Source organism: Mustela nivalis, assembly GCF_964662115.1.
Source record: "Mustela nivalis genome assembly, chromosome: 1".
In the NCBI taxonomy this organism is placed as follows: Eukaryota; Metazoa; Chordata; class Mammalia; order Carnivora; family Mustelidae; genus Mustela; species Mustela nivalis.
This window is the reverse complement of record NC_139020.1, coordinates 158,291,064-158,312,521: the sequence shown is the minus strand read 5'-3', so window position 1 is coordinate 158,312,521 and position 21,458 is coordinate 158,291,064. Positions and strand designations below refer to the sequence as shown.

Sequence of the window (21,458 nt, the reverse complement as noted above, 5' to 3'; positions counted from 1 at the left end):
AATCCTGCCTGCTGTGCTGTTGTGAGGTAGAGGGGCGAACGCGCGTGCGTATGTCTGTGCATGCATACATACTGTGGAGACCCACTTCTACTCCAATGACGGAATTCTCCCAAAACAAGAGTATCCACACTGTGAATACTGGCCTCACCAACAACATTTCCCTTTAGTTTTGAGTTCTCCATTGACCCTCTGACGGGTATCTTCTGAGGCCCTGCATATATGGCGGGCTTAGCAGGCCTCAGGAAAGCTCAGCAAGCCCAGGAAAAGTCGGGAGGGCCATCCATGCCATCAGTATCTGATGTTGCTAACCAGTGTTTGATGGGCTTTGCTTTAGTTCTTACTCTCTTTCCTTTACCTGGCATGGCCATTTTCTGCTTGGCAAACTAATCATTCCTCAAAAGCTAAGTTGAGACTTCTGCTCCCAGTTATAGTAGAGCAGCTTGGGGAAAAACTATACTCACTGCTGAGAAAGAAATTTTAAAAGTTGACATTTAAGAAGTCTGTTTTAGGGCATCTGAGGACCAAGACAAAATAGGTCTTGAGGGCCAAGATTTTGAAGGGAAGGGACCTGTACAGAGGTTAAGTATTCACTCCTGGAGCCACTTGTCCCCACTGAATTTTTTGGCAATTCTCAATGCAGGAACGGAGGCTGAGAGTTGGGAAAACAGCTTAAGCTAAAGGGTGGAGAAGCTCAGAGCTTCTGGAAATCTCACAGGAGTATGGAGAGAAACTACCTCCTTTGGAGCTCAAGGCTGCCAGAGCAGCTAGGTCTTGAGGGACCAGGATTCTGGAGAGAAAGGAGCTAAAATACAGTGAGCCAACACTCAGTGATTTTCCTCTTTTAAGGCATTTGTCACATTCTTGAGCTATTTAAGACAAGAGGTTAAGGAGCCAAGTAAAAGCCACTGAAAGTGGAATTTTCAGAAGTCTCATGGAATTGAGGAAGCAAACAGGCGTTCAGAGCGCACCAAGAAAGGAGGTGTCCTGGAGCCTTGGAAAGCCATGCCCTAGAAAGAAGGGTAAATCAGAAGTAGCCTGAGCTTTACCACACCTGCAGCAAGCGTTCAGTCAGCTCAGTCCCTCAGGTGGCCACTAGAGAATAGGGTGGAGCACTCTGGGGGAGAAGATACATTCTAGAGCCTCTGTATAGTCTCTACACAATGCTTGGCATTCAGTCAAGAATTACCAGGCACAACATTGAGATACCACCTTACACCAGTTAGAATGGCCAAAATTAGCACTACAGGAAACAAGGTGTGTTGGAGAGGATGTGGAGAAAGGGGAACCGTCCTACACTGTTGGTGGGAATGCAAGTTGGTGCAGCCACTTTAGAGAACAGTGTACAGATTTCTTAAGAAATTAAAAATAGAGCTTCCTGGGACACCTGGGTGGCTCAGTTGGTTAAGCAGCTGCCTTCGGCTCAGGTCAGGATCCCAGCGTCCTGGGATCGAGTCTCACATCGGGCTCCTTGCTCAGCGGGGAGCCTGCTTCTCCCTCTGCCTCTGCCTGCCATTCTGTCTGCCTGTGCTCGCTCTCTCCCCCTCTCTCTCTGATAAATAAATAAAATCTTTAAAAAAAAAAAAAAGAAAAAAAAAGATAAAAATAGAGCTTCCTATGACCCTGCAATTGCACTCCTGGGTATCTACCCCGAAGATACAGATGTAGTGAAAAGAAGGGCCATCTGTACCCCAATGTTTATAGCAGCAACGGCCACGGTCGCCAAACTGTGGAAAGAACCAAGATGCCCTTCAACGGAAGAATGGATAAGGAAGATGTGGTCCATATACACTGTGGAGTATTATGCCTCCATCAGAAAGGATGAATACCCAACTTTTGTAGCAACATGGATGGGACCGGAAGAGATAATGCTGAGTGAAATAAGTCAATTATAAGTCAGTAAGTCAAGAGAGAGTCAATTATCATATGGTTTCACTTATTTGTGAAGCATAACAAATAACATGGAGGACATAGGGAGATGGAGAGGAGAAGGGAGTTGAGGGAAACTGGAAGGGGAGATGAACAATGAGAGACTATGGACTCTGAAAAACAATCTGAAGGTTTTGAAGGGGCACGGGGTGGGAGGTTGGGGGAGCCAGGTGGTGAGTATTATGGAGGGCACGGATTGCATGGAGCACTGGGTGCGGTGCATAAACAATGAATTCTGTTACACTGATGACCTCAAAATAACTAATAGGTTCCAGAAAACAGATGGCAAAACCAGGATTTCAGCAGAGACTGGGAATCAAACAAACTACTGGAACTTCCAGAATTGACAAAAATGCAGTAATTGAAATTTAGAATTCAATAAATAGGTTTAAGAGAGACTTGAAATATTAAAAGGATTAGTGAAGTGAAAGGTCAATAGAGAGATTGCAGGACAGGATGAAGATTTTTAAAGAAGTGACGAAAAACAGAAAATGAAGCACAGAGACAAATGAGACACAGTAATACATATAACTGAAATGCCAGAAAGGAGGAAAGACAAAATAGGGCAGAATTTTATTTGAAGAGATAATGGCTGAGAAATTTCTAAAACAAGAGGACATCAAACCCCAACACATGTACCCCAACAGGAAAAAACAAAGAAAATGGACTCCTAGCCACATGACGGTCATATTGTTAGGAAAACCAAAGACAAAGAAAAGCTAAACATCAGACAGAGGGAAAAAAAGGTAATTACCAAAAAAGGAGAAATAATAATATTAAGAGCTGACTTCAGGGATAAACAGATATCAAATCAGAATATAAAGATACCTTCAAGGAGCTCAAAGAGAGGACTGCTACATTCTTTAAAACTGAAGATGAACTAGATTTCCAGACAATTAAAATAGAGAATTTATAATCAGCAAAGCTCCACTAAAAGAAATACTATGGAAGTTCTACAGTTAGAAGGAAAATGATCTCAGAAAGAAACCGTAAATCCGTATATCAGTAATGATACAGAAAATCTGAACCTGACTGACCGAATGAACCTAACTGACAAACACAGAACACTACACACACTGGCCGAACACATATTCTTTTCAAGTATACAGAAGGCTTAGCAAAAACAGATCACATACAGGCTATAAAGCAAGGTCTCAAAATTTAGAGGATTTAGAGTATATCCTTCATCCACAGAATTAAACTGAAAATCAGTAATTCAAAAAGTAACTAGAGGGGCAGGCTTGCTCAGTAAAGTGTGTGACTCTTGATCTTATATAACTATATAAATAACCCATGAAAAAAATCAGAATAAAAATTAGAAAAATTTTGAACTCAATTAATAATGAAAACACAATACGTCGAAATGTTAAGGTGTAGCTAAGGCTGCGTTTATAGAGAATTCAATACCTTAAGTGCATACATTAGGAAAGAAAGAAAGTTGAAATGGTATTTTACTGATTTTAGGATAGGAGTGAAATCTCTAACAGGGGTTACAAAGTTCTGTGTGGTCTGGCTTCTGCTGACTTCTTAGTCCTGATCTCTCATCCTTTACCCTTGTCTCTCTTCTCATTCCTCTCCAGTCACACAGGCCTTTCAATTCCCTGAATATGTTAAATCACTTCCTGCCCCCAGGCCTTTGCACATGTGGAAACTTCTGTTTGAAGTGCTCTTTCCCCTTTCTTCCTCTGACCAAAGGCTCCTCATCCTGCAGGAATCCGTTTAAATGTCACTTCCTTGGAAAAGCCTTCTCAACCATCTAAGTCTGCATTAGGGTCCTCAGACATGTGCCTTTTAATTCAGACACTTTTTTTCATGGCTCATTACTGTAATCAATCATTGTTTGGGCAATTACTTCTGATGCAATTAATTTAAAAATATTGTTTGTCATTCTCCAAATGACAAGCTCCTTGCTGACAGGAACCAGAGCTGTCTTGTTTATCATTCTAACACCAGCACCTAGCATGGTGCCTGGCAAACAGTAGGTACTTTATACATGTATGTTAAATGAACAAATAAATACATGGACATCTAGTTAGCCACCTAAGTAAACATCCAGTTTACTCAAAGTTGTTAAAAGATGTTCACTGTCTTGGAAGAGAACTATTATTGCTGTCAGCAGTTAGCATTTACAATACAATTTACAATAATTTGTTAATCCAAGAAATCTCCCAGTCAAGGATTCTGCTCTCCATCCCCAGTGTTTAAGTAAAATAATTTCTAACTCTGCACTGCTTCCTGTTTACTCTGTTTGGGGAAAGGCAATTTTTGTTGTTGTTGTTGGTAAACTCAATTTATTTATTAAATCTGTGTCACACTATGCCAAGCTGGGTGTTATAAGAGTGATTCAAATGACTGCTATTATTAATAATGATCACAACACTACCACCAACTGTTGACATGTGAGGTCTACTTTCCATGTGTTATCTCACTCAAAGCATTTAGAGGGGTATCAGCTCTGTTTTGCGCGTGAGGAAATCAGAGAGGTGAAATGACCTGCCCAAGGTCGCAGGACTGGCCAGTGAGAGGCAGGGCCAGGCTGGATTCCAGGTCTACCAAACTCTAGAGCCTAGGCAGGCTCAGCGCCATCCCAACGCCCATCTCACATTCGGAGGGGCCCTTGAGGGACAGCGACGATGCAGAGACACGTGGAGAAGAGCCGTGGCTCTCAAGCATTTAAGTGAAGCTTGACCCCAGTCTGAGGCGTAGTTGGGCCAGGTGAGGCGCATCCCACCACTCCAGCCTCAGTTCTTCATCTGTGAAATGCCAGTGGTAGGAAAGGAGAGGATACAGTCTAAGTGCCTTGCAGAGCACCTTCGTTTAGTCATATGCTTAGCATATAGTAGTAATTATCAAGGTATGTTATAAACCTTTGAAAAAACCTTTCGCTTCACTCAGATGAAGAAGACACTCATATGCCATCTCCCCTTTGCCTTCAGAAGACATGAGGATGAGAAAGGATGTGACCCCAAAGTCAAATGCACTAATGCAGGGGACCAGGAGGCCAGCAGTCTCTACCCTCAAGATGGTGGGCTACATGGCAGGTAACAAAATGGCAGGGGTCACTGACAGTAAAGCTGCCTGCCTTTTCCCCAGAGTCTCTTCTTGGGGGGCAGGCTATTCCACGATCCAGGTAAAGAGAGAGAGGGGCTATGGACTTGACATCACTGCCCACTGGCAGCTCCAGCGGAAGGGCCTGGGTGAGGGGCTACACTGTGGTTTTTTTCCGTTTCCAGGGATCACATTATTGGGGTGGCTATCATCCCACAGCATCTGGGTTGTGACTGCTTCTCAACCTCTTCCTTTCACTAAGTATGAGTCTGAGTGTTTCACAGCTCTGGACGAACCAGCTGGGCCCTTGCCTGCGAGGGAAGCTGGAACATTCTATTCTTTGAGGTCTATACAGCTCAGTGCATTTGATCACACCCAGAACCCTTGTGGGATCCCAACCGGCAGATACAAGATCTTTCCATCTCCATCTGCTTACTGGGAAGTTCTTTCTCTGAGTCTCCTGCACTAGGACTTGAAATCTCAAGATAAATGCTTTTCCCCAAAGCTGCTCTGTAGTCCATTCCAGCAGTACGGACCCCTAGCTTCAGCTACCCCATGTTGCACCCCAGATTTGTACTTAGTCCAACTGTTCCCACTGCCCTTTCTGGCTCCTTGCATGGTCTGCATCAGCAGCTGTATTTATAAGTACTTTGTCACCTCCTTGTCACCCAAACCTCCCTCTGATGATTCCTTCTTGTCGTGCCACATCTAAGTCCTCACCATTCTGCACTGTGACTGGTTTGCTTGGGGAGACACCCCGATTTACACCCGGGAGGGAAGGGAAGACCCTTGGGGGATGAATAGGGCATTGGCCCAGTCCACAGAGACCACCTTCACACAAAGGACCCAGAGCACAAGGCCCAGCTTTCCCTTCCACGGCACCCTTTAGACCGTCTTGTGACATACCCCTGAAGTGCACGCATAATGTGCACATGTGCATGCATAATGAACATACTGCAAGCACCTGCCATTCCTTAATGTTCTGGCTCTGAGGCCTCCCTCATAGCACAGGAGCAGGACAGACAGGGGACTGGATGCTGGCACTCAGCACTATGTGACCTCAGCCAGCCACCAGTGTCCCTGAGCCCCAGTCTTGCTGGGAGTAAAATGGGGGCTGCCCTGGGCATGTCAACATGTGAGAGGTACACGGCTCAGGGCCTGGCACACAGAGCTGCCCTCAGGAATAGGCTGCTCTGAAAACCACCTCCACAAATTGGGGCGGGGCGCAGCAGGGCAGCAGCTCCCCTTTCTTGACTCCCTGGGGAGCCTGACGGCCAGTCTGTGACCCAGCCTGTAGAACATCAGGCCTGAAACAAGTCTACCAGTCTACCACAGCCCCCTTCCCACCACCAGGGAGCCAGGGAAGAGCTGAGTACTTATTTGGCCAATAACAGGTGACCAATGGCTGCCTCATATCCAGATGAGAGACTGAGGAACAGATGGTTGTCTGTGTTATTAGAGAAATTAGAAATTAGGCAGGTGATGGCAGGTTTCAAATCGTGTGTGGTGATTCTTACAAATACAGGCTAAGTTTACAAAAAGTAATAAGCAAATTCTTACTTTATCGTGCCCTCCATTTTCGAAGCTGCCTCATGGAATTGCTGTGAAGATAGTTTATACATCTCGACATTCTACAAAGAGAAAAACAGAAGTGGTTACTGAAGATTGAAATTTCCCTCTGGCTCCCTCAGGGGAGCAACCACATTAAAAATCGACAGATACTAATTTCTTGACCAGCATCAAAGCAGATCAGTGATTGCGGCATAGCTCGGGTCTAGCTCCCGCCCACCATGGGCCAACCCTAGCTGCAGAATCCCAGGGTAGCAATGCCTGGACCAACACGTGGATCCTCTGGTTCGAGGGCTGGGAATATATCACTCTGAACAAGACCTGGCCTGTCACCTGATTTTGTAAATAAAGTTTTAGTGCAACACAGCCACACTCATGATTTGTTTAATCATTGTCAGTGGCTGCTTTTGTGCTACAATAGCAGAGGTGAAAGGCTTAAACAGAGACTAAAATACTTACCATGTTTAAAGAAAAAAATATACTGAGACTTGATCTGGTCCAACCCCTGTTTTGTAGGTAGGTGGACTCTGCTGCCAGAGGTGAAGCAACTTGCCCAAAGCCACACAGCAGGCAGCTGTACCAAGACCACAGCCCAGGTGTCTGATTCCTAGCTGGGTGCATGCTTTGCTGCCTGCCAGGACCACCTCGTTCCCTGGCAAGGTGGCTCCCTGTCCAGAGCTACAGGGCAGGACCAAAGGCTGGTGCCCCCCTCCCTTCTGAGGTTACCTAATAAGTGTGCGCATCCAGACCAGACCTGTGTAGAGGACAGCCTGGCCTTGCAGTAAGACAAAGCTGGGCTGAAGCTCTGGGGCCACCACAGTGTGACTCTGGGTAAATTACTCCCCTACTTTATGCCTCAGTGGCCCAGAACCTAGCACTTTCCACTTGTTTCCAGAAGAGATCAATAAAAATGCACCGGCTCACCTGACCTGTCACCACACTCCTGATGGGGCCCCTTGAGGCTCCCAGTGGATAGACTGATTTTTTGCAGGAAGCAGTCTCAAGAATGAAACCCCAGAGGACAGCTCAAGACGGGCCAAGATTCAGACTTCCCTGCTGAGGGTGACAAGATAGCACAGGTGCCATGGGAAGCCTGCCTAGCCATGCAGACCCGGGCCAGACTGTTCTCAGAACCTATGTGTGTGTGGAAGGGTTGGTTGCCCCTCTTACAGATGAGTAAATGGAATCTTCCAGCTTCAGGGGCCTCCCACCAGCATGAGTCAGTCCCTACAAGAAGTTTGAGAGGCAGTTAAAGGGACCCTGAAGTCACAGAGCCGTGCCCCTGTGCTTGCCCGTCGGGACTCTAAGCCTGGATCTCCATTCACAGAGATCTACCATTCACAGAGACAGCCTGGCCCAAAAGGAACAATTTACTCCTTAGATAAAATGTTAAAGGTGACAGGTAACCAGACCCGAGCCATGCAGGGGAAGCGCCTTACCCCCAGGGAACCCCACCATCCTCTATATTCTCTGTAACCTTCTCGGCTACCAAGACGGGGGCAGGAAGCACCTCCCCTAGAGACCTGCAGGGTATCAAAGGCAGAGTCTGGGTATGAACCTGGCCCTCATTCCGATCTTGGTATGTGCCTCAGGGAAGAGTCAAATGGGAGGGCCCACCAAAGGGGATGTGCCTGAGGGAACATCTGGGGCCCAGACCAGCAGGAGCCTGGGTGCCAGAATACTGCACTGGGCTATGCTGGGGTGAGTCCTGTGTTGGGTCTTCCACCTCCCAAATGCTGAGGGAGCCTGGCAGGTCCTCACCTCTGAGCCGGGGAAATAGCCCCTGCCTTTCTACACCAGCCATCAGGCATAGCAGATGGGAAATGCAAACATTCCCAGCACACATCGGGCGTGAAATACACAGGGGTTCTCTTCCCCCACTCCCCAGCCACAATCTCTCTGGCTCCTACAGGTCTGTGTTGACTCCAAGCTGTCCCATGTTTCCTCTCTAGAGTCCTGATGTTCCAGCCAAGAGATTCTGATTTTGCCTCAACCAGTCTGATATTTGACCAACGTGGAATGTCCTAGGCATGGGCATAAGGACACAGACATGAATCGGCTTGGCTTCTCCTCCCACTCCACGCAGATGCTCTTCTGTGATATCCTTGATGGGGATCATTTGCAATCAGTAGGACCTTTCCATCCATGGGCCCTCACAGAAGACGGCATGGCCCGCAGGCCCACCTTTCCATTTTTCTTGGGCATATGCTTTCTGTGTTCTTTAGTGAGTCACTTACTTCTAGCAGCTTATTTCCTCATGGTAAGAAAGGGCTCCCACTCCATTGCAGGATGGCTGAGAGACGGAGTTGAGTGGTGGCAGTCTCATGGTGCCCACCCTGCCCACTGCAGCCACAGGTCATGGCACCACTGCACTTTCTGAGGCGGGCTTGGGCCTTACTAAGCTCCTCCATCCACCCCCACGCGGTTCTCTTTGCCACAAGACCGTCTCTCGGCTCAGTCTCTCTTTGGAGACATGTCAGGTCACTGTCTTCTAGGCTTGTGGCCTGTGGTCTGTCAATGTCCCTTCCCAAGGTGGGCTACTGGGACCTCCAGCACCTCTGTGCTGCCCCTGCATTTCCATGTGAATGCGGCTCGGCCAGGACAAGCTCAGCAAACAGCTGAGTTGCCTCTGAGCTCAGACTGAACATGTGGTCAGTGAGATTTGTCACAGGAAGTGCCCACAGGCCAAGAAGTGGTTGTGATTATCCTGCTGCAGCTTCCTCTATTGTCTCTCAGAATGACTCAGAGGAATTCCCCTTCCTGTTGTGCCCGCCCTCCCCGCTCAGTCTGCCATGTCATCTGCCTGAGCAGACCCTGGGATCACGACCCACAGAGAGTTCCCTGTGCGGCTCCCCTGGTCCATGAAGGTCCTGGTCTGTGCCTTGGGGATGCCAAGCCCACTGCTTGTGTCCACCAGGCCTTCCTGAGAATGCTAGAGTCCACTCAGACCCTCTGCCTGGAGGAGTGGGACATTCTACAGACCCTCGGGCCGGACCACCACTGTGGGCTTCTCTAAGGATGGGGGCCACCCATGCTCATACAGAGAACCTGCTGGGTGCCAGGGGATTCTAAGATGAGCATGCCTGTCCCCGCCCCCAGCCTCACAGGGCTCCCAGCCAACACAATGTCACAATTACAATAGGATGCTCAGCCAACTGTCCCACTGAATAGTATTTCACGGTAGGTTCCGTGATGACAAACAATGCTGAAAGGCACATCATGGCATCTTGACCTTTGTGCATGAGTGGGCATAGCCAAAAGGTACATTCTAGAAGTCAAACTCCTGGGTCAAAGGGTACTTGCACTTTTAAAAAATGGGAGTCTTACATGATGAGCATAAATGAGCCAATAATGAGAGGAAGAGGGAGAGACAGCACATGTTAGATGTTGTAGTCTTACCAGAAGTAAGGGAAGGGGCCAGAGACAAAGATAGCTTGGGACCTGGGGTTCTCAACTGTAGGCCAGAAGGTGGGTTTTACTTTTCATGTGAGGGAGTGGCAGGGGAGATGCATGTTTCAGAGAACATTCTGGCAGCTGTGTGGACGATGGAGTGTGGTGCCAGCAGAGCACCTGGAATTGCCTGCAGCATTGTCCCACAGGGCCTGGGGAGGCCCGGGCGCTGTGCCTGCCTGGGGCACCATCACCCATATAAAGGTCACAGGGAGATGGCTCCAAATGCACTGTACTGAATGCCCGCACGTCAACCAGCACCCAGTGATCGTCACCTATTATCCTTCCCATTACACTCTTCAGATTCCGATCTTAGAGTCTTGTCCTCCCTCCACCCTATAAACAGCCGCCCCTCCTCCTCCTCCAGCTGCTCCTTATGCACATCTGAAACCAGAAGACCTGATCTCCATTAATTAAATCTGCCATTAAAAATTAAATAACGTGAGTAAGAAGGTGTGAGTGTTATCTCTATGGGTTTCAAAAGTCACAGTGTTTCTTCAATTACTTCCCAGGCAGTTTTCATATTTCATACTGTCTGATTTCTCCAAGGGAGAAATTTGCGAGATCAAAACAGAGTGTGATGGTGAGGGGGAGGCACAGGGAGAAGGCTCCGAAGGGGACGACAAGGAAACATGTCACAGGCCACAGAAGCGGTCCGGCTGCCCCCACTGTGGAGCCATGAGTGACCAGAGCAGGGCAGGGTGTGTGTGTGGGGGGGGAGCCTGCGCTAACCTGCCAGCTGGGCAGCGGAATAAGCTGTTGCCGTCCTAGAACAGAAGACAACAGAGGTCAGTGTGAGGGCCTGCAGAAAGTGGCTCTGTGGCCTGAAAGCCCTTCCAGGGGTCATGTAGACCCATACCTGAGCAACAAGGATCCATAAGTTGCCTACTGTGTGTGTGGGCCTCTGCTTGGGTGTCCTGGGAGACAGTCTATGTAGTATTTCAGCTGGAGAGGGAAGGCTGAACCAAGATCTAAGGACCATTCTGGGAACAAGTGAGGCAGCTGGAGGGGCAAGGATGGGTATGGGCCTTGGAGTCAGAATGCAGCCCCTACAGTGTGTACACTGTGGGCCAGTGTCCAGACCTCTGTCTCTGCCTCTTTAGCCTCTCATCTGTAAAATCAGAACAATAATGGAGCACCCTTCATACGGTTGTGTGGGAACTGGTATAGATGCCAATGAGACAAGGCATATAAAATGCTTAGAACTGTGCCTGGCACAGAGTAAACGCTCAATAAATAATTTGAGAACTTAAGAGGCAAATGTATATTAACCAACAAATATATTTGGAAGAGATCTGAGAATAGTAAAAGTAAGAGAGGTTTGCTTGAGGATGTAAATTCCACAAAGGGAGGGGTTTTCCTTGCACTGCTCGCTGATCTATGCCCAAAGCCTCCAGCCATGTCTGGTGCATAGTAGGCCCTCAATCAGAAGTAGAGTGAACAGAAGTAAAGATAAGTACCATTAGAAAAGATTCAAAAACACAAGTGGGGTGTGGTCGTTTGTGTTGTCCATCAAGAAAGTTTGCCCTCTTCCCCTGTGGGCACCGAGGAGGGCGCCACATAATCGAATGGGGACATGTCGCTCAGAAGGCTGGACAGGATCACTGAGGCCAGGCACTGGAGCAGGGACTTCCAAACAGCCTGGTCCCTCTGTGCCCAGAGCAGGGCTTCAAGGGGGGGAATGCCCACCTCTCTGCCACATGAAGACACGATGCTCAGAGAGGCAGTGGATCTGACCCTTGGGGCCAGAGCCTCAAAAAAGCAGGACTTGAACCCAGGCCCATTAGCCTCCCACTCAGTGCCATGGCCTTCGCTTTGTGCCCAACTGTCCCCCAGGGAGAAACTTAACAAGGCAAAGGCCATGCAGACAGGACTCCAAGTTAACGTAGAAAAATGCGAAGTATGGGATCCTGGCTGTCCAGTGCAGGGGAAGATTGCCAGCAAAATCAAAATCAGTGCAGGCTGTGGAAGGGCCCAGAGGTAAGGGCTCAAAAAATCCCAGAATCCCAGAGTGAGGACAGGAGAGCCCCAAGCCAAGTGCTGTCGACGTGGTGAGGGCCGGTCATCCCGGGAGCTGTGGAACTCACCAGCCTAATTACCAAAAGCTTCTCAAAGCTCACAGGAACGTTACATTTTAAGGGGAGTGAAAAAAATTAATGTATTCGGGATTTAAAGAATCTCTGACTTGAAAATAATAAAAGGCACAAAGAAGAAATGCATGTAAGCCTTTTGTAGAGTCAAATAGTCAACATAAAAATTTCTAAATCTCAAGACATGTGATCAGAAACACAGTTGGCAAAGAATGGAAATTCAGTTTTGTGAAATGGCTTAACAGCTGCTTCCTGGCTATTTATGAAGTTACACAACTATACCTTTATCTCTTTCCCTTCTCCTGGGTACCTACCAGCTCCTACTCTGCTGTCATGTGGAGAAATGACCTCTCTTTCCAGACTTGCTCTGGCACTTACTGTAGATGGGGGTTCACAGACAATAATCTTTCCCTCTATTGCTTGAACTCAGCAATGTCCATCTGGTATCCTTCAGAGCTAGCGCTCTTTCCTTCCATGGTCTCCTCACCCCCACACCCACCACCCGAACTCCACAGCCATCATGGTCAGGTCACACCCAAAACCTCCCCTATGCCCACCCAGGACAGCCCTATCTAGGATCTTCCCTGTACCCCCACAATGGCCCTACCTGGGATTCCCCATATTCCTCCTTGTACCCTGCAAGATAGCCCTACCTGGTACCTTCTATTCCCCAGAAGGGCCACAAACCTAGGGCTCCAACTTCATCTGAACCTTCCACACAATTTGTAATTCTCCACAACAGCTTTTCTGACCTTAACTTGGTACCCACCCTGAACTCCTACTGTGGGTATATGACTGTGTTTCAACTTCAGAGACCAGTGAGACTGTCACTGGGCACCAACAGGCACGTCTCCCCCAGGACCAGACACGCCTCTGTCTCTGCGCATGACCCTTTGCTCCCAGAGGCGAGCCTACCATCCCTCTAGGCTGCTGGGTTCCAGGGTCCGCAGGGGCATGAGAAGATGACTCCTTCTCCCTGAGCCTGTCACCTCCTGGTCCTGTGGGGTGCTCTGAGGGTACAGTGAACAATGGGTACAAGCTTGCCCAGCGTGTCAGTGTTCACTTGTTTCTTCCATACATTCAACCAGTATTTACTGAGTGCCTACTGTTCGCCAAGCCTTGCTGTACAATCAGAGGGCACAGCAGTGAACATGAGAAATGAAGTCCTTGCCTTCACAGAGCTAACAATCTGGATATGGAAAGACAAGAAAACAATTCTACTCAGAAGTGTCATAAAGAGACCTAGCAGGTGAAGGGAATGAGGAGTGACAAGATGGGGTGGGGGCTATTTTAAAGTTGAGCCAGGCCTCTCTGCCAGGGTGCTTTGGGCTAGATGTGAAGAGGGAAATAAGATTCAGGAAAGGTCCTAAGATGGGACTACAGACGCACTTGGCATGTTCTTGAGAAAGCAAGGGGGAGTGTGGTTGGAAAATGTTCAAGAGAAGAACAGATGTAGGGAAAGGACAGGTTGGCAGGGAGCCACCGGGGGGTTTGATCAGGGGATAATATGATCTGTTCCACTCTGGAAGGATTAGCAGCTGTCATGTTACAAAGAGAGTAAAAGGACTGCCCCAAGGGAGCAGGTGGGTCCTTTCCTGAGGGCGGGACAAACACGACCCCACACCAGTGGTAGAGAGTCAGCCCTGTGGAGTCCAGGAGACAACCTGTGGGGCATCGGGTAGGCTGCTGGGGTGAGGAAGGGGCACAGGGCAGTGGCTGGAGCCTAAACAAGGACTCCCGTAGCTTTGCTACAGAGCCTGCACAATAAATCTTAACTGAGCACTGAGATCCCTCTTGACCCTCAGCAGAACTGGGTCCCGTCGGTCATAGGATCCTACTCTCAGTTCTTCTTTCCTTCTGTCAGGCACTGTGCTTCCAGGACTCTCCTCCTCTTGTGCTTTCTCATTAAGTCCACCCCCTACATTTGCTGCAATGACCACCATCACCTTAACTACACCTCTCAGCTTAAAACTTTCCATGCCCCTCTCCATCTGTACAGTGGCCTCTGACCTTTGAGATGGCCCTCTGTAATGAACCACCTTGGCACTGGCCCTGGTGGGCTCTGCCCTTCACCTGAGACAACTCGCCATCTTCCAAGCCTCCATCATGCTCTCTGTATTGTTTCTTTTCCCAACTCTTCCCTGGCCTCCTGAGAAACTCTGATTTGTGCTTTGAGACACAAAAGTGTCTCCTCTGCTGGGGAATGTCATTCCTCTCCCACCTCCCAAGCAAAACTGATGCTTCCCTTCTTGGTGCTCTGTACCAAGCTTTTCAGCAGCATTTCCCACAGCATGCGGCAATGCTAATACACCTGTTTCCCCAACTCGGACTGGCAACTACATGAGCCTAGGGTCAGCTTTTTTACTTTATTGATCCATACTTGAAGAATGAACAAAGGTCTTGTTATTCAGCTCACTCTGGGCCTTGCAGGTCTCTGGACTCTGCCTGCCGCCTCAGCTCTGCCCTCATCACCTCTGGCCTAAAGTAGCCAATGACTTTCTACCAGCTGGGCCTCCAATCCTGGAGATCTGCCCTCCTCACGGCTGCGGGAACAGTCCTGAAGCAACACCCTGTCATGTCGTGCCCTACTGTGTCCATCCCCTCTTCCACCAGGGCACCCCCATCCTGCCCTTCCAGGCACCCCTCATTCCCTGGACATCTCCACATCCCCTTTCCTAACACACATGGCTGGCTGCTATCTGAACCTTGCAAAGATGTGAACTGCTAATTAGTGTTGTGACAGTGGCTTTCGGTGAGACCTTCCGAGAAACATTTGCATTTGTGAAAAGTCAGAGAGAAAAGATTCCTCTCTGTCACTTTCTGCTGTGCCATAATGAAGAGTCTAAGGTCAGAGTTGGGTTTCCTGGACCACGCCCCTTCTCTTCTGTGTGTGTTCAGCATTTCAGTTGCTTCTGGGGTGTGTGTGTGTGTGTTGCGTGTGTGTGCACTGTTGTGTATGTGACTGGGGGTGGGATTTACCACTCTCCTTACAAGAGGGTGAAGAAACAGAGCTCTAGGCATCTACATACACACAACACACATATACACTCACACACATACTGTAAAGCACTAGATAAATGTAAAGCCATGTTAATCAGCAATAACTGTACATGTTTTTTAGAATTTTGATTTACACTGAATACTAAGCTTTAGCCACCAGACCTCTAGATGAGTGCTGAACTTCATCTAAGAACTCTTCTTTTAATTTTTTTTTTCAAAGTAGAGTTGAGCTGCAACAGTATATTCATTTCAGGTGTACAACACAGTGACTTGACATTTATGTACATTATAAGATGCTCACCATAATTCTAGTCACCACCTGTCACCATCTAAAGTTGTTACAATATTATTGACTATATTCTCTATGCTGTCCTTTCCACCCTGACCACTCACTTACTTTGCAACTAACTGGAAGCCTGTGCTTCTTATTGGCCCTCCCTTATTTTACACCCCCCAGTCCCCCTCTCCTCTGGCAGCAAGGGGTTTTCTCTCTGAGTCCTTTTCTTCAAGAGCTATTCTTCATTGTGTGGAGTTGAGGTGTGTCTAGGTGAGAAGACCCACACCTTTGGAGTCCTTGGTGATTTACTGGGTGACCCAGGCTGCAAAGGAGCAGCATGCCCCACAGGACACACATACAAGGTGCCCCATGGTTCCGTGGCAGGGCCACAGTCCCCCAGGAATCTGTCAGGACCGCACAGGGCTGACTCAGCTATAGCTGGGGGAGCGTCAGAAGGAGCCAGTCAGAGCAGCAGGGTCAGCTCCTCTTAGAGAGTCTGAAGGGAAGACTCCACGTTACAGTATACAGAAGAAAAAATGAATTCAGAGGAGTGGGATTATTCGAGAAAAACTGCACGGCAGAAGTCTGACAAATAGTTAAAGGCAAAAAGATCAAAGCCCCATTTAAAGTGGTATGTGAAAAAGATGTTTTAAAAAATGTCGACAGTATGTGGAAGGTTGAGGGTCTGCTAGACCCAGGGCCAGGCCGGGAAGCGCGGAGCCAGACTGAGGCCAGGCAGTGGATATTGAAGAAGAAAGGGAAGCAGAGAGCTTTAAATGGCTGCTAAATACAGAATGGCATTTAACCTACATGGACAGAAGCCACGTGAGGGTAGACAAGGAGGGAATTCAGCGGTGTGCTTGCAGTAAACAGGACTGACAAGGTAATCTGCTGCCGTAATCACTGCGCTGGCAGGATGTGGAAGGAGGCAGGGCTGTCCAGCCGGGCCGTGCTGCTGCTCCAACACAAAAGCTGGGCAGCCAGCCATGCCTCAGTGCTGCTGCTTAGTTGGTTTTTATACTGGCGAAAACCTACTTGGCTAAGTGAATATCGAAGGAGTTCGAAAACAAAATGCAGAGCACAACAGAAAGTAAGAGAAAAAATAAAACGAAGAGGCATGAATTTTAATTCCATTTCTGTGACTTACTGGTGGACTGACCCTGAATAAAATTCAGAGTCTTGATACTGTAAATTGCTCATTCACTGCAACAGAGGGTAGTAGAGGAAAACTCTCAAACACAGCCCCAGCGATGGGACCCCTGTGAGGCCGGGAATTCTAGGGGGAGGAAAGACGATGGGATGATGTGGGACTGCAGTATGGGCTCTCTCAGGACCTAGCCATCAGACCTTCAGGTGCAGCACATGTAGGCCACAGTGCATTGAACCAGATGTTTCCGCCCTTTGTGCTAATCCCTAAAGTTCCCTGTCCAGATGAATGGCAGGAGCACCACACTCAGCAATTCTCAGCTTTAGGAGACTCTGCGCCCTCTGGGCCGGAGGCTGGCGACACGCTCCTGACAGTGGGCCTGAGTCCCTCTCTGAAGACCGCCACAAGAGAGAAGTTCCCGGGGCGCGTGGGTGGCTCAGTGGGTTAAAACCTCTGCCTTCGGCTCAGGTCATGATCCCAGGGTCCTGGGATGCAGCCCCGCATCGGACTCTCTGCTCAGCAGGGAGCCTGCTTCCCCCGCTCTCTCTGCCTGCCTCTCTGCTTCGTTGTGATCTCTGTCTGTCAAATAAATAAATACACTATTAAAAAAAGAGAGAGAGAGAGAAGATCCCCCGGGCTGTCAGCTACAAGTCTGTAGCCTTTGCTCTCAGCTAAACCTCTACCTGGTCAGTTGGGGGCAGCAGGGCAGGAGACAGCCTGGCAAATCCAAAGATCACTCCTGAGCTGACAGCAGCAGTGTCACCTGGGAACGTGTTAGAAACACCGAACATCACAGGCCCTGCCCCATGCCTGCTCTTTAGCAAGCTCCCAGGTGATCTGTGTGTATGGGAGGTTTGAGAAGCATAGGTGTGCAGAAGGTGGGCCTCCTATGGGCCTTGTTTCAATGGCATTATGTTAATTTTTACAAAAAACTGAATGCCCTTGTTTGGGCTAAGTTTGGGCTTAGTTCAGCATAGTCCTTCTATGTCTCTGTGGCTTTATACCTGCAACTCCAGAGATCTGAATTCTCACTGGCTTCTGAAGGCAACTACACTGGTGCCCTTGGTGTGGCGTTTACACTCTAGGCCAGCAGTCGTCAACCCTGGGAGTATGTTACAGTCACCACAGAAACTTTTCTATATGCATAAGGCCTGGGCCCACCCCCAGAGAGTCTGATGATCAGTCTGGGGTTGCACCCAGGCATCAGTATTTTATGTTTTTAAAAGATTGATTTATTTATTTGACAGAGGGGGGAGGGGCAGAGGAAGAGGGAGAGAATCCTAAAGCAGACTCCCTGCTGAGCGCAGAGCCTGACTCAGAACTCAATCCCAAGACCCTGAGATTATGACCTAAGTAGAAATCAAGAGTTGGAGGCTTAACCAACTGAGCCACCCAAGTGGCCCAGCATCAGTATTTTAAAGCCGCCACCCCAAGGGATTCTCATGTGCAGCTAAGGTTGGCAGTCACTGCTCTAAGGCCAGGGAAACCTGAGCTGAAAACACAAGATTCAAGCCTGGCTTTGCCACGTACTAGCTCTGTGCCTTTAGGCATGTTACTTCACCTCTCTGTGCCTTGGCTTCCTCAACCACAAAATGAGGACGATATCTTCTTAGTAGGTGTGATGCCTCTCTCAAAGGAATAGTTAAGGATGGAGGGAGACAAGGCAGAAGGAGAAAGTGGTACAAGGCCTGGAGATGCAGGAAGTGCTCGATATATGTCAGTGGTTACTAGTGCCATTTCGCTCTGGTCTTGCAGGGGAAACTGACCCCAGTTATCATGGTGCCCCTGAGTTTTCTCTGACCAGCGGCCAATCCTTCCCCACATGGCATGGTTTACAAATGTTCCCCAAATCCTGCGGGCACTCGTTAGAAAGAACCTCCGTTGATCTCTGCTCTGGAATGGAACGTAAGCCAGACTGGGGAGACAAATGCCTCTTCTTTCATACAGTTTACACCTGCATGAACATAGTCTTAAATAACATTAGCTTTTGGGATGATTCCATTTGAATCAGCTCTTGCTTGTGGCCTCTTGGGCACTCCTTCCTTTGCTCCCTCTCCCAAGCTCCCAATTTCCCCTGGGGAATGCACACGGTTTTAGGGAAGCAGACCACAACCCCAGATCTGGGGGTGGCAGTGTGTGACTGAGGTCAGGCCAACCAGTGCATACCAGTGGCCTGGCCACAGAGCTGGTGAGTGACCTAAGCTAGTCCTGTTGGAATGAGTGAAACTTGCGGTGATGCCGGGAATTCTGATACTCAGCTGGCATCTCTTGTTCTGGATGGTCAGAGGAGGACAAACCCAAGGGAGTTGAGGGGAAGTGGGCAGAGTTTGTGGATGAAGCCCACCATAGAGGCTGCCCCACTCTGGGTCTCCTGTTTCCTTATGGGTTGGGCTAGAGTTTGGCTTTTTGTTTCCTGAAGCTGGAAGTTTGCATATATCACCATCACTCTGTCACTGTTCAGCTATATCAGTACCAACTCTGAGCCACATGCTGTGCTGGGAAACCTACAAACACTATCTCAAATGCCAAGGTCACAGAGGTGCTAAGCAAAATAGCTGGGAAATTAGAATTGGGTCTTTCTAACGACATATCACACTGAGCTTAATGTCAACAAAAACTCCCAGGTCTTTTCCATACATGTTGCTACAAAGTACTTGTGTAATATCTTTTCTGGAGCCAAGTAAAAAAAGCCCAACCAACATTTGTTCTGGCCAAATTTCAATGTAAAAATTTAACAAATATTCAGTTGAATGGGTATGATTTGGTGAGATCTTCAGTGATTGATTTATCACTGTGTCAGGACACTGTTGGTTGCAGATAGTAGAAAATTAGACTCAAAGAGCTCTGGACACTAAGAGGAATTGCTGGCTTATGTAGTACAGTGGTACTTTAGGTAAGAATCAAGTGACTGAACAAGGTCACCAAGAACTTGTTATTTCCACCTCCCCATTCTGCTTTCTTTAATTTGGCTTCATCCTAAGCCTGGTTCTCCTCACGGCTGCAAGGTGGCTGCCAGGTGGCTGCCAGCAGCTACTAGGGGCCCTGCCCTTCCTTGTTGACACAGGGCTAGAAAACAGAACATCAAGCTGATGGAAGGGTACTCTCACTAATGGGAAAAGCGAAAGGAAGGGGCAAGAAAAGACACTGTGCTCCCTGAAGCCCACAGAATCCTATGATCTGACTCAAGATGTGAAGATCAATTTAAGCCAACCAGGGACCACCTTGGACTTGGCACTGGGTTCCCTTCACTCAGACATGCATGAGCTATACACAGACAGGAAAGGGAGGCATCCAAATGGAAATCCAGACTCTGACACCAAAAGGAAGGAAAAGTACATGTGGGGCAGTCCCAAGTAGCACATGGGTCTGACTACTATTCAACACAGTCGGTATCCATTCAAGTTTTGGGTAATTTGCAAATCTGACCACTTGGTATTCTAGGTCTTTAAATCATCAATGAAAATGTTGATTCAAGTGAGAATGAAGAGAACTCTCAAGACTCATGCTGATTTGTTTCTTAGCATCCTTCCAGTATGGTAAACTGACCTATAATGAAATGACTTGATCATCCTAACAGGTAACCTGACCCAAAACAATGTCATCTGTCCTCTCCGAAAGTACAGTTACAGAAAATCCAAGGCACTCCCAGAATCTCCTATTTAGATGTCTCTAAATGAAACCCTGTCAGCCTGACACCTGCAGAGAGTAGCCTGAGTGTTGATGATGCCCAAAGCCTGGTCTGCACACCCAGCTGCCCGCTAAACCCAAATACCCCATAGGTTCTCAACAGGTACACACCCGATGTGCTAGTTCTTGTTGTTTTTAAATATGGATTGAGGTGTAATTCATATAACAGAAAATGAACAATTTTTAAGTGCACATTTCAGTGGCACTCAGTATAATCATAACATTGCACAACCATAATATCTATGAACATGCTTGGACATATATTTGTTTGAGTCCCTGTTTTTGTTGCTTTGGGCTATATACCTAAGAGTAGAGCTGTAGCATATGGTATTTTAGCTTTTTGAGGAATTGCCAAACTTTTCCACAGTGGCTGAAAAGCAAAACATTGCATTCCCACCAGCAATGTACAAGGGTTTCAATTTCTCCACAACATCACTAACACTTATTATCCTCTTTAAACAAAGAAAGTTAGAGCCATCCTAGTGGGTGTGAGGTGGTACATAATTGTTTTGATTTGCATTTCCCTAATGAGTAATGACACTGGACATCTTTTAATGTATCTGGTGGCCACTTGTGTGCTTTCTGTGCCTGTATTGAGTTGGATTGCTTATCTTTCTATTCTTGAGTTGTAAGAGTTTCGCCTTTTAACTCCGTTATTCCAGCAAGAACTCTCAGAATACTACCTCTTTACTCCCTCATTACCCTGAGGGTCACCAATTTCTGTTGTTCTACCTTAGAAATAGCAGAAAATGCCTCCTTTCCTCTCTGTCCTTCCTCCTACATGCCCTACTTCAGATTTTCCAGGACTCTTCCCACGACAGTCAAACAGCCTTGCACGTTTTCTCCCCATCTCCAAGTTTCTCCCACCTTCCTTCTAAATTCTATAGCACAAATTTCATCTTGTTACTCCTGTGCTAACAACATTTCCATGCCTTCTGGGACAAAACCCGAGCATCGTGGCGTGGCGGCAAAGCCCTCCTCAGCCTCCCTGCCTGTCTCTCACGTCCATCTGCAGCAACGCTGCTCCGCAAAACATCTGAGAAGCTGAGTGTCACTCCCTCAGCTACATGTTTGGTTATTCCTGGCCAGTGTGGGTCCCAGCCTGGACAACAGTCCCCTCTGTCTCCTGGAGATCCCCCTAACCCATCCTACCAGATCTGATTCCGATTTCATTTCTCGGAGATGATGCCTGGACTCCTGCAGTCCATGTGAGTGGACCCTCTGTTGGTGGTCCAACAGCATCACTTTTATCACATGCTGCAAT

At 48.0% G+C, this 21,458-nt stretch overlaps 1 protein-coding gene across 5 annotated transcripts in view; it reads right to left on the bottom strand.

Annotated features, from left to right (window-relative positions):
- CHCHD6 (coiled-coil-helix-coiled-coil-helix domain containing 6) overlaps positions 1 to 21,458 on the bottom strand; it is a 246,316-nt gene that overhangs the window by 36,714 nt on the left and 188,144 nt on the right. For 3 of the 5 annotated variants that reach the window (XR_014315950.1, XM_082746859.1, XM_082746857.1), the window contains one exon: positions 6,535 to 6,605. The exons of the other annotated variants lie outside the window; for them this stretch is intronic. Coding sequence is in view for 2 of the 3 variants with exons in the window: in XM_082746859.1 (XP_082602985.1) it covers positions 6,535 to 6,605 (71 nt within the window). In the remaining variant the exon portion in view is untranslated. The remainder of the gene's footprint in view (positions 1 to 6,534; positions 6,606 to 21,458) is intronic. 5 annotated transcript variants of the gene reach the window in all.